Source organism: Pithys albifrons, chromosome 4 (assembly GCF_047495875.1).
Source record: "Pithys albifrons albifrons isolate INPA30051 chromosome 4, PitAlb_v1, whole genome shotgun sequence".
NCBI lineage: Eukaryota > Metazoa > Chordata > Aves > Passeriformes > Thamnophilidae > Pithys > Pithys albifrons.
The window spans coordinates 11,864,196-11,878,167 of record NC_092461.1 but is presented as its reverse complement, the minus strand read 5'-3'; the positions used below and the strand labels follow the sequence as shown (position 1 = coordinate 11,878,167).

Here is a 13,972-nt window from a genome sequence, read left to right as displayed (position 1 = left end):
CCCTTCAAAAGGTACCAAAGTGATTACAGCTGCCCATGAGCACCAGGGCTTGTAAACATGAGATTTTTTCCAGTTGTCCGAAGGCCTCGTGTACTATTCCTGCCCGATCAGGCAGTCTGTGGCTGACACCCACATCATCATCACCCATGCTGGGCTGCTGTTGATGTGCCCATACAATGCCACTCAAATGCACAGAGCTGTCCTCAGCCTGCTCATCATCCATCCCCAGGCAGAGCTCCATGCAATCCAGTTAACACTCACATAAAAGGAGGCTCCAGTTCCTCACCTTCCTGGCCTGTCCATCACAGCACCCCTGCTGTGGGAGCCTTCCCTATGTCTCTGTGATTCCAATAGAATGGAAGCCCCATCACTGCACAGAACCTTCTGCCTCCTGCTGTTTGCTCCCCATGCTGTGTGCACAAGTTTACAGGCACCTCTCAGAAGCACCCAGTTGTACCAATTCCCCAGACAGGGAATAAGAGCTTCCCCTGTAATGCTGACCTACTAATGTACAATTAATTACCATTAATTTACAAAATCCCACCAGCATGGAATTTTAAAAGTGGCTCATGTCAAGGAAGAAGAAAACAGTAATGTAACTTCAGATGCAAGAAGAATGAACAGTGACTGGCTTCCCACAGGTACAAAGAAAGTAGAGGAAGACAATTTGGGAGTGGTTCATTATCAGAGATTTCCAGTGCTTTTTCACATGCTTATACGGTCCTAATACTCAAAATAAAGTATGTATTTCTCACTTGCAGTAAAAGCATTGCCACTCATTTAGGAAGATGAGGTACAGCCTCCAGCTAAAAATTTATTTAGATGAGACAGAAACACTGCAACTCAGAAAGATACTGTATTTTGCTAGTTTTACTTAACCAGTAAGACAGCAAATCTCTTTAAAAGCTCTGGAATCAACAGTTTGCCTCTGAGGCCTGGTGGGGGGACAAGGAGTGGGGGGAGTCTGACCAGGTGCTGTAAAACTCTTACAGCCTCCTCTTTCCTCACTGCCACTTTTTGAATCATGGCATGCTAATTTCATTCAAAGTCTTTTAAAAATGAGGTATGATACAATGGATTAGCTAAATCTCAGCTCATTTATTTTTGTGCTCTCCTTTTAACATAACAGTCCTGACTTGTGATTAATGCTTTAACTTTTTAAATCCACCTGTACCAAGCAGTTTGGTTCATGATCTGAGCCCCTGCACCTCTTAAATTGCTTGTCTAGTTCTTACTATTTCCCCCTGTTACTCAGTTTCTGCCCAAAACATGCTGCATTTAGAACAAAGTCATAATTATCAATGATTTTGTAGATCAAGCTAAGGTGTACCAAAAATAAAAACAAAAAATCTTGAAAGGAAGGAAATGCTGATATTTCTTGTATCTGTCACAGAAGAACATGTTTCATCATACAAACATATTAAATATTTTCTAACTAAGAAATGAAAAGGAGTGTTAATAAAATGCACAGGTAACTCAGTACACAGTAAAGGAAACCAGACACCAAATACAGTTTATAATAGAAGTGTAATGGAAGTTAAATTATCATGAAATCTATAAGGGTAGTTGATAGCACAACATCAAGACATGCATATGGTGAAACAGCAACATGATTCAATAGTAAACTGGTATTTCTTACCTGGCAAAGAAGAATTTATACAACCCCAAACTTCTCTCTGAAAAGCAAAATGCAATTAAGCAAAAGTAAGTCTACAGAATAAGAGAGTTTCCAGCAGACACAAATGAACATTTTCACCATGTTTTTCACTGGGTTCTAAATATTTGATTGGAAGAATTCTTATGTTTAAACATCTTTAGAAGAAGTGCTATGAGATGGACGTTGAGTACCATTTCCTTTGATGAGAAGGCTGCTGTCCACAGACTATGGAATCAACAGCAACATTTTTGTAGGTGCAGAACATACTGAGGTTATCTGGAATACTCTAGCTAGCCAACTTTCTCCATCCATGTTTAGAGAACTAAGTAGCAACTTAGACAAGGAACAAGATTTATCTAGGATCTGTGGAGAAACTTAGTGCCTCAGTATTCCTTTCCACCAGCTTAAAAATACCCCAAACAATACATATAAACACATAGAAAACAAACAAACAAAATGTTTTAAGGTACCCCAGATCAGTGAAATTAGTTTCAGGGAACGATAGATAGAAGAAAGAGTTGTGTCCATTAAGTTTACTAACATGAGAAATTACAACAGCGTTCACCCTGACTGCAAAGTGTTTCCAGTCCTAATCACCGGTCCTGCTAAAAGGTCTAAATGGCTGATGATAATAGGCAGAAGAATTCTGTAAATGCTTTTTTCTCTCTCTTGTTTTTTTTTTTATTTTTCAGGAAAAAAGAAAGGTGAAGATTTGTTGTCTCTACCTCTCTCATTACTGTTATTACCAAGACTACCAGTCAGGGTGACTACAGGGGACTCCGCACTGCGGCTGCATGTCAGACACTGGCCTGTCACGTCTCCCATGCCTCTCCCATGTCAGACAGAGCCAGTTCCAGTTGGCTCCAGGATGGACCCAGGCTGAGCCCATCAATAATGTCAGCAGTGCCTCTGGGATAGCTTATTTAAGAAAGGGTAAAAACTACTGTGCAACTGCAGCTGCAGAGAGGAGTGAGAATATGTGAGAGACAACCCTGCAGACACCAAGGTCAGTGCAGACAGAGGGAAGAGGTACCCCAGGCACCAGAGCACAGATTCCCCTGCAGCCTGTGGTGCAGACCATGGAGAGGCAGGCTGCGCCCCTGCAGTCCATGCATGTTCACAGTGGAGCACAGATCCACCTGCAGTCCCACGCTGGAGCAAGTGGATGAGCCCACACTGGAGCAGGCTCTGGACCAGACTTGTGGCTCTGTGCAGAATAGGCCATGTTAGCTCAAGTTTTCTGGCAGGACCTGTGGCCCTGTGGGAGACCCACACTGGAACAGTCTGTTTCTTGAAGGACTGGACCCCATGGAAGGGCCTCAGGCTGGAGCAGTTCTTGGAGAACTGCAGGTGGGACCCCACACTAGAGCAAGGAAAGAGCATAAGGAGGAAGGATCAACAGAGACAATGCCTGAAGAGCAGACCACAGCACCCACTCCCCATGCTCTGCTATGCACTGCTCAGGGGGAGTATGTAGGGAATTCAGGAGGGAAGTTGAGCTCAGAAAGAAGGAAAGGGTGGAGGGAAGATATTTTTCGATTTCACTTTATTTCTCATTATCCTACTCTCACTTTTTGGTTGGCAGTAAATTAAATTAATTTCTCCAAGTCGAGTCTGCTTTGCCCTTGATGGTACCTGTGAGTGACCCCTCCCTGCCCTTATCTCGACCCAACAGCTTTTTGTTATATTTTCCCTCTCCTGTCCAGCTGAGGAAGGGAAGGAGAGAAGCTTTGGTGGGCAACTGGTGTCCAGCCAGGGTCAGTCCAGCACAAGGGACCATAAATGAAAATGTTGAACATATTCTTTAAAGCAAAATGAAAAATTCAGTTCAGTCACACTGACACAGCAATGTATATTGTCACACAATGATTCTGTCACCACAGGAACTAATGACTTTATATAAAGTTGCAATGCATCTGTATGCAATGATCTAAAACTGTCCCTCCTCTGTATCTGTGGGAGTTTCCCACTTACACAAGAGTCAAAGTGAGATCAAAAGAAGACAGTAAAGAGCTGCTACTTCTACCAGTTTCACCCCATTGATACAGCTTTCCTTTATTTCATGAGGTTAACTGTTGGACTTAACAATCTTGAGGGTCTTTTCTAACCTAAATGAGTCTATGATTCTAGGAAAAAAATCACCTCTTGTGCTGGCAGTTACTTTATTACTTAATACCCTCTCTCTCATATTCCTTGAAGGAGTACACACAATACAATGTCTGTAACCAGTGCTGCAGAACACAGACCACTGGAATAAATTTAAACCTATTTGCTCATCTGTGGAATGGCACCAGAACACCCCTCTAACAAAGACAAGTAATATCTGAGAACAGTAAATATGGTATTAGGATGAACTGTTAACTATTTTATTTCTAGATGTCTTTTGCAAAAGTTTATAAATATTATCAGTTCAGTGATATTAATTTAAGATCCACACTGGACAGGAAACCTGCGGTTTATAAAGACAGTATTTGGGAGTTAAAAAAAATCATAATTAATATTTTTCCCCTTTTTAGATACTCTCCAATCTTGTCTTGTAAAATGCACTTCTCTACTATACAGATAAGATTCTACACTTCTTATCAGGGAATGAAAGATAAGAGAAAACCAGCACCAAAACAAGTTCTATTCACCACTTCAGTGTTTTCATGAGAGGTTTTACTCACACCATCATCTGTCTATAGCTCTCCAAGCTGATGATCCACAGAAACAAAAAACTGAAGGAACTTTGACACACAGCAGGAAGGGATCTGTAAGTATACATAAACTTGCAAAATTGCTTATAAAATGCTATTTCCAGATCTACTACTCCTACACGTGGCCCATTTGAGCTGAGCATATATTTTAGGCTAGCCGGAAACAGGATCGATACTGTCCAGAAGTAACAAAAAATTCAAGAAGAAAGCAGATTTTTCTGACAGCAAATAGTCTGGCTTGTCAAGAGATAAGACTCTAAAATTTACAGTCTGAATGGTAGTAATTTTCTATTCCCCGATTAGATCATCCCTCAGACAGGGAGCAGATTACATTCTTCATCCTTTTAGTGAAACACTAAAGAACTTCTGGGAAACCATGATCTTATTTATCCAACAAAAGCATTAATTCAGTTTCAAAGATACAACCATAAACAATCCAGTGCAGCTCTGAAGGCCTCCTTGCCTCGGCCCAACCAAGACCTCAGGACTTTGCCCCATACACAAGATGGAACATACGATCTAATTGAAGTCACTGCCACCAACATCCATATAATAACCACTCAGCACAATTTTTTATCACATAGATAAGATTTTTATTGCATTTTATAGCTTATACAAGCCACCTTATCTCAAGTAGTATGACATATATGATGGCTTTACAAAAAAGTATTCCCACTAAGAGAATCACAGCTCATTATAAGATTTTTTCTAGCAAGCCTTACCATTGATTCTGGACAATATTCAGGTGCTCGTTGCAGTAGGTGCTTCAAACGGGAATCACTCTTAGATGACAAAATCTGTTGGAAACAAAACACACCTTACAACAGAGACTGTAACTGCACATCAGATACTTTTTTCAACTGATTTCACCGGTTTTAGTTTCACTGGGATCAACCCTTTGAGAATTTTGGCTAACCACAAGTAGATATACAATGCACAGTTAAGATTTTCTTTGATAGACCTGTAGTTGTTGTACTTTTTATAAAGAAGCAATTTTTGGAGTGAATTGAGAATTTCCTCCTCAAACACTTCAATCAAGTTTCTACTGAATGTAAAAGGTCTCTGTGAAACAGGATTTCTGCCCCACACATCAAATTACCATACAGTTCTATTTACTTAATTAACTTTCTGCTACATGTTACATGATCTCAAGCAACTAAATTCCTTTCAAAAAATCCCTGAAACAGTTCTTGTGGAACAAAGATGAACAAAACCTAGACTAGTTAAAGAGATTATCAAAACTCAGAGGGGAATGAATACTATCCACAGCAGAGCAAGTTAAGCACCATCTAAGCAAACTGAACAGACAGAAGCTCATTAGAGTGAATGGGATGCAACTGAGGATATTGAGAATGTTGTTCCCTTAGCAGTCTAATTAGATAAAACACTTATACACTAAAACAAGAAACTAGTCAACAAGAGGGATAGAAATAGATCTATTCATTTGGGATACGAACTGGAAATTACAAGAAAAACTGGAACAGATGCATTGCAGAAGGAAAAACACATTACAGCTCTATTCTAAATTTGCAACATGATAAACGTATCGAAAGAAAGCCAAGAGAGCAATAGTAGTTGCATCAAAATGAGAGGAAAAAAAAAAGAACTGCAGTAGTATTTCAAGTCTTCTGAGATCACAGAACAGGGTTGGAAGGGATCTCAGAAGACCATTTCAACCTCTTGCTCAAAGAAGGGCCAACTATGAGGCCAGACCATGTTGCTCAGGTTTTATCCAGTCAGTTGTGAAAGCCTTTGAGGACAGGGAAGGCACAGCCTCTGTTTTCACAATGGAAAAGTTATTCTTCATAACCAGCTGGAACTCTCTAGTTTCACTTTATGACTTCTCTCTCTTCTCTTCACACTCTGTACCATCATGAAGAGCTTGTTTCTGTCTTCTGGGCAATCTTACTACAGGTACCAGAAGGCTGTTCTGAGGTGCTCCTTCCTCCTCAGCTTCTCCAGAGAGGGCATGTGCTCCAGGCCACTGATCCCCTTGGTGACTCTGCCAAACTTTTTTCAGGTAATGGACATCTTTCTTGTAACAGGGGGACAAAAATGGACAACAGCATTGTAGATATGGTTAGGAAGTGCTGCCTAAATGGGGGGTATAGCCCACAGAGCTTTCATTATTGCTGGGGGACACTGCTGGCTCATGTTCAGTTTGCTGTCTGTGTATCAGTACCCCTGGCCCTTTTTCAACAAATCTGCTCCCTGGAGTATCAATCTCCAATTCATATTGTTGCAAGTGATTCTTTCTTCTTAGGTGCAGGATTTTGCATTTGTTCCTGTTGAATTTCATGACGTTCCCATTGGCCAACTCCTTCCATCTGTCCAGGTCCCTCTGGATGACAGTCCTGCCATTATCAATGCTTCCTTTCAGCTTCATATTGCCTGAAAACTCAACAAGAGTCAAATTTGCCACCTCTTCCAGATTGTTAATAACGATGTTAAACAGGACAGACCCCTTTGGTATTCCACTTACTAGTCTGCAGGCAAAGTAAAAGCCACTGACCTCTGTCTCTGAGCCTGATAATACAACCAGTTTTTTACTCATCTAAGTTGTCCATTCATCAAAATCATAAGATCCTGAAACGGATACAAAAATATTGAATGAAACAGTGTTGAACACCTTGTTAAAAATACAAATGATATCCTTTCCCCTCATCCAGAAATCCAGCCTTATTATCAAAGGCAATCAGGTCTGTCAGGCATGATCTACCCCTTGTATGCTAACAGATGTGTTCTGAGAGGACTCTGTCCATGATCTTCACAGGGATTTAAGAGAAGATGAATAGTCTGTAGTTTACTGGATTGGGAATCATCCTTTGGGGTATTTTGTTTGTTTGATTGGTTGGTTTTGAAGATGGGTAGATTGTTTGTCCTTCTCCAGTCACTGGGGACTTCCCCCAAGGTCCACAACTTTTCAAAGATGACAGAGAACAAGTAACCTTGCAGTGACACCAGCCAGCTCTCTCAGCACCTCAGATACAGGCTGTCTAGTGCCATGGACTTGTATCAGTCAAGTAATTCCTGAGACATCCACCACTTACACCTCCCTGCACCTCAGCTCTATGCACAGAGCACTGGGAGACCTTGTTAACAAAGACAGTAGGCATGCAGTACCTCTGCCCTATCTCTGCTGACACGAAATCACACATTGCCTTCAGCAACAGTTGCACATTTTTTCTCCTTCAGTCTTTAACTACTACGATAACACATCTTCACATTCTCTACAATTCTCCATTTCAGCTGAGTTTTGCCTTTCCCAATATTACCTTACTTGCTTCAGCAAACTTTCTGAATTCTTCTTTCCCTGCTTCTACCCTCTCTATACTGTAGCCTTTCTGCACTGAAGCTTGTTCATTAATTACTTCTCTATTAAGCCAGGTCAGGATTTTTAAACATTACTGTGCTTTTCTGGGGCCAGGGATGGACCATTCTTATTACTGGGGAAGGATGTGGATAGAGATCTCTGTAGTGATACAGAGATGAATGCTGCCTGGAAACTTCTCATTATGAAACTTTACAGAAATAAACTCATGAAAAAAAAATAAATAAAGAACACTTATTTCTTGCTACAGTATCTGACATACTTTATCAAATAATCATTAACAGGAGACAATACTAAAGATAAGCATGGAATAATACTTACTAAGAATGCAGAATAATTAGACATTTGAACCATGTTAGTTAACAAACAAATCTGTAATCCAAGTTTTCTTTTTTCAAAGGGCTCACTTACAGTAGCTGAATTACTAGTTAGCAGAATTCCTTATGCTTAATCAAGGCTTTTTCCTTAACTGGCAGGATCAAGGAGAACATCACTGGGTCTCCTGTGCCTTTCACCATTGCCCCTGGGCTGTAGTTACCTTTGCCCATCCAAGGCCTCCCTCAGTACTTTATCACTGGTGTCTATGTAGATGAGCAGACAATGGATACCAGTCTGAGGGTCCAAAAAACCTTGCAATTCCTGCAAAATCCTGTATCTGAGCCCTTAAAAAAGATGACACCTTAGACAGGAAGTCTAACCTGCAGATAAGTGCCTCCATCCCCTGCAGGACGTTTTCCTCCTGCTGGTATTGTTCACAACACGTTGATTAGGCCAAGACAGCTCCCCAGTGAAGCTTGTTCTTCCTCACCTGTTCTAAGGCCCCAGACCCATTCTGTACTAAGTGCATATCCAAAGACAGGCCAAGAAACCTCTTCCTGCTGCCAGGAGTCACAAACTCTCATTCTCCACTAAGCACAGCCTCTGGACATCCTTCTTTCCATGCGATGCACAGTTCAGGCTTCTGCCCTAGCAGGTTCTCCACAGAGCTTGTCTAGCTCTGCATTTTACTCTGAGGCAATGCTTCCATCTTCAGCTTATCTGACAATTCATGGAGCTGACCAGAGCGTGACTCCACAGTTTAAGTGTCACTGTCCCAAGGAGAGACACCATCCTTTCCCTGCAGCTCAAGATGTGGTCGGTCACATTTTCCTCAAGAACTCCCTCTGGGTCAAGCCCTCCAATATGTCATGAGTGGCTGGCCCTGCCAGCACCAGGGATTGTCTTCCTGGGCACAACAGGGGCTCCCAGGCTCGGGCACTACATGAGTGCTGCTGCTGACCCTCTTCACAACAATGGGCTGTGTGAATGCCCAGACATTTCTGTCTGTGCACCCTGGCCACAGGGCTGTGGGTTAGAGAGTTGCCAATGCTCATCTGGAAGGACATGCTGCTTCTTTATTATATTATTAGTAAGTTATCGTATCAGGATAGTACAGTGTGGTGGCACAGACAAGGCAACAAATGCACGGCAAGTATTTTAGAAAAGGTATTTGGAAAGATGGAAAAAGGCAATTCAGCCAACTCAGTTTTCTTACAGTCACCCCTCAGGTTTTTACACCTTCACCCAACAAATTTTATGTTTAAGGCAAGGGGATAAGAGTCAAACAACACATTCCTAAATGGATTCAACAAGAGACAAAGCACATGAATTGAGCTGCACAAAATGGTTAAGTTACAGAACACAAAAATCAGTAAAACAACAGCAGACAGCTCCTTCAACAGGTTGTTGGTCCATATCAGGGATCACTCAGGAAATGATACCACCAGCCTGACGTGAGGTAACTAAGCCAGCTCATTATAGAACACTCTCAGGGGTACCAGTCTCGCTTTAGACTTGTTATAAACCTCTCACAACAACTCTGAATATGCTGATTATCTGAGTAGAGACAGATCATCCAGACGAGGCAAGATCAGAGCATCTTACAAAAACCACAGAAAACCATGCAATAATTAGAACCAGTATAACAGAACTGGGATGAAACCTGACAGTAAAAAGCTGAAGGCCTTCCATAAAGAGCTAACAGGAATTCACATGATAAGCTGGGAACTTCAAACCAATAAATCAAAACAAAAAATTGGACAGATTATTTCAAATGCCGTATCAATGCAGCTAACTAAATCCACCAATTAATTTTTTTATATAAAGGAATGGATATCTTTCTCTTACTTGCATTTAGGTTTGAATAAAACTTTTAAGACTGAGTACTATACTTTCATTTATAATGCCATGTACAGTTTTGCTTACCTGTATTCAAAGAGATAAACTTATTCTGGAAGGACTGCAAGAATTATTAGATGAATTGAACGAATACGTTACACAAAGAGACCATAAGACTTTTTCTTGTTTGGCCTAACAATATGAACACTGAAAGAAGACTTGGTTGTATTCTCTAGATGTATCAGGGAGGCAGAAGTACAATTTAAAGTTTTGTTAGTACAATAAATACAACTTAATCATAACCAGGTTTAGCATTTGAAAAGCCCCAAAGTGGGTAACAAAGACAAGAAAAGGGGAGGGGTATGATGTAAGGACACAATTTAAATATAAAAATTGTGGACATGTGTAAGAATGCTTTACTGGTGTGAAATTTTTATGTAGAAAAATTTAGGTAACTACACACAAAGATGTACCCAAAGGTACAAATCTAAACATAAGTTGTGGAAAAATATTTTCCAAGCTTGAATTTAGCACAAACAGCTCTTTGTTGTTACCGTATGACCAGAGTGAGCAGATTTGTGCTGCATTTACAAAGCCATACATCATAATGAGCACCTCAGATACTCAGCTAACGAACAAGAACCAGCAGGAAGAAAGAACAGTAGCAGTATCTCGCTCTTTATTTTAAATTCCCCCAAACTTGGAAGCACAAAAAATCCAAAAATTTCATAAAGATCCACAAATTTCATTTCTTCTCATTTTCTAACACTTCTTGACCAAATCATGACCTGAGGTTGGCATCTCTCTTTCTCCCCAACTTAAGCAGAACCCATTTTCCACTATGAAAGAGGACTACAGTTTTAAAACTTTAAGTTCCCACTTCAGCAGCATCACACCTCACAATTCACATGTAGTGTTCAGACAGAAGATCACTAGCTTATGACCTTAATGTTGCTACATCATGGTCTAAAGGCATAATTTTAACTCTTGATGGAGTTAAGACCAAATTTAAAACAAGCTTACCTGTTCACAGACATCACGGCACATTAAATTGTCCTTTGCATGGTAACAACAAGATAAGCCTATGGAAAAACAGGGGGAAGGAAAAAGGCATTTAGAAGACTTGAAACAGTTAACTCTCACTTCTGAACAGAAGTACACTCTTGATGTCCTGTCAGGACAATCTGTCTGGTCAACAGATGACCGCAAGAAACTTTCCTTCCCAGAAGGCATAAAAAGAACACAAGAAATTTTTGTTGTGAAACTGATGCAGATCTGTTCAATGGGTCTCACAGTTATCCCTGAACACTCACTGCCACCAAAATGAGATCTCGTTTTGCTTCTGCTTCTAGTCACATTTCTGCTGCTGAACTTGCACTAGCTGGTCACCTGGCAAATTCCTTCATGAGACAATGCAATTTAGTAACACAGGGGAAATGAAAAAGTGAACAAAAACCCCACCAAAAATCTCCATAGAGACCAAGTGCCTTTGTAAATTGGATAATCTCACAGAATCTGAAAAGGGCAAGCAAGAATCAGTTAGGAACAAGTGGAAAAGGAAATCAGAGCAGGAACCTCTTTTCTCTGTTCATTGAACCCTGGGTTCTTAAAACCTTGGGAAAAAACCTGTAAATTGTTTCACTAGTGATGGATGACTAAGAGTGGATTTGACTGACTAGATGGAAGTCATAGAGCAGAGATATGAACACATCAAGAGGAAAAGAGAACTGAAGCACTGAGAAGTCATGAAGCACCAGCGTTTGAAGTGGCACTTTTACCATTATATTCTGCTGCACTTTGCTCCCCTTACCATCCAAATATTTTGTTCATGGTTAAGTTTGGCCAATATAAAACAAATTGCATGATGCCTTGATATTAATTTTCATTTTCACTTCTCAATGTTTGCAGCAGAGTATCAGAAGACAGACAAAAGTTTCCTGCAAAGCTTTTACTTTCATGCACATCTGCACACCCAGAATCATTTAATGATTACAGATTTCTCCTCAACTGTATCTGAATTACATATCACACTCACAAAGAAGCAGTAGTACAATGATATGACACATATAAAGTCTTATTTCACAATACCTTACTAAATAGATTTTGACTGAATCAGTAAAAAGGATTTTGGACTCGAAGTCCTTGCAATATGAGTAGGTTTATCAATGGAAATCTTGGCCAGAGTATTTCATATTTCATTCCACTAGCTTTTTACTGCCTTCCTCCTAAATCTATGCCTCACTAGGAACCAGAACTATAGAACACCAGTGAAATGCCCATAAAAGTCTCAGTGACTGCAGTCTTCTGCATACTTTAAAGTATTACGTGTTTTCTATTTTCCATTCCTGCGACAACAATGTGATCTATTTATTTTTCAATATCTATCCTTGTGCTGCTTTCTTCTTCTTTTTTGGTCCTGTCAAGAAGTTACAGTCATAAAACCAAAGAATAGTTTTGGATGGAAGATACCTTAAAGATAATCTTGTTCCACCCGACCTACTATAGGCAGAATATCTTCCACTAGAGCAGGTTGCTCCAACTCTTCAGGGGATGTGGCATCCAGAGCTCCTCTGGGCAACCTATGCCAGTGTTTCACCACCCTCACAGAAAAGAATTTCTACTCAATATTTCATCCAAATCTACCCTTTTTCAGTTTAAAGCCATTACCCCTTGTCCTGTCCTTAAATGCTCTTCTAAAAAGTCCCTCTCCATCTGTTTTGCACGCTCCCTTCAAGAACTGAGAGGCTGCTCTAAACTCTCCTTAGAGCCTTCTATTTTCCAGGCTGAACAGCCCCAGCCTTTCCTCATAGGACGTGCTCCATCCCTCTGGTTCACTTAGTGGCACTCCTCTGGACTCGCTCCAACAGGTCCATGTCATTCCTATGCTGGGGACCAAAGAGCTGGAAGCAGCACTCCAGGTGGGATCTCAGCGGGGCAGAGCAGGGGCAGCATCACCTTCCCCGACCTGCGGGACACGCTGCTGTTCTGGGCTGTGAGCACACACTGCCAAGAGTCTGCCATCACAATTTTAAATCAAGACATTATTTTACCACTGTCCTTCTCTCTATTAAACGTCTTGCCTTCACTTTTTAAAGTACTCAATACTTCGTTCAGTACTACTCTTCTCACTGAAAACGCCAGCAAAACCGTAAGGGATATGAGCCCTGGAACACACAGCCTGTTCTGACACCTACATGTGGCAATCCAGGCGTCGGGTTTTACCCATTCGGACCATTTCAAGCCACAGTCTCGGGACTTTACCCACAGCCTGCGTGACAGCCCAAGGCACATCCCGGCCCCGAGCCACGGAACCTGCGGGATCGAAGGGGCGCTCTGTCCCCATCACGGGTGGGGGAGAGCCTGCCGTGCCCAAGCTCCTGCCCCTCGCTCCCGCCGCTGTGCAAGTCCCTCTCCAGGGCTGCCGGTCCTCGCCCAGGGATCCAGGCACTGCCGGGAGCCGGGACAGGGTCCAGGCGGGACCGACCCCGGGACGGCGCCGCTGCCCCTCCCTGGCGGCGCGGGGCAGGTGCGGGGGCAGCGGCGGTGCGGGAGCAGCGGCTCCGCTGTGCCCCGGCCCGGGCCGGACAGGAGCGCCCCGCGGCGCCGCATCCCCGCGGGCGCCACCGCCCCTGCGCCATGTTGTACAGGGACCCGCGGAGCCGCCTTCCCCCGTCGGGCGCTACTCACCGGCTGCCGCGGGGCCGAGCAGCGGGGCCGCCGCCAGGCACAGCAGGGCCCACGGCCACGGAGCGGCTGCTGCCGCCGCCGCCATGGCCGGGTCTCGAACCCGCGCCGGCCCCGCCCCGCGACCCCCGCCCGCCGCACGGACGGACGGACGGACAGACCGACCGCCGGACAGGATCTGCCGCCGCCAGCGCCCCCTCCCGCCGGCCGCGCGCCGCCGCCCGCCGCGCCCATTGGCCGCGGCGCCCCGCTGGCCCCGCCCCATTGGCCGCGGCGCCCCTCTGACCCCGCCCCATTGGCCGCGGCGCCCCGCTGGCCCCGCCCCATTGGCCGCGGCGCCCCGCTGGCCCCGCCCCATCGGCCGCCGCGGACATTCCAGCGGCCGGAGCGCGGCTGTCCCGCCTTGTCCCGGCTCCGCCCGGCCCGGGAAGGCGCCGGCAGAAGGTG

At 43.4% G+C, this 13,972-nt stretch overlaps 1 protein-coding gene across 1 annotated transcript in view; it reads right to left on the bottom strand.

Moving 5' to 3' along the window:
• The window catches only part of RECK (reversion inducing cysteine rich protein with kazal motifs), a 56,911-nt gene extending 43,195 nt beyond the window's left edge, over positions 1–13,716 (bottom strand). Inside the window, exons 1-4 of the mRNA XM_071553451.1 lie at positions 13,529–13,716; positions 10,865–10,923; positions 5,076–5,150; positions 1,640–1,676 (exon numbers count right to left, since the gene is read on the bottom strand). Of these exons, the coding sequence (XP_071409552.1) occupies positions 1,640–1,676; positions 5,076–5,150; positions 10,865–10,923; positions 13,529–13,613 (256 nt within the window). The 5' untranslated portion in view covers positions 13,614–13,716. The remainder of the gene's footprint in view (positions 1–1,639; positions 1,677–5,075; positions 5,151–10,864; positions 10,924–13,528) is intronic.
• Positions 13,717–13,972: the final 256 nt, after the last annotated feature.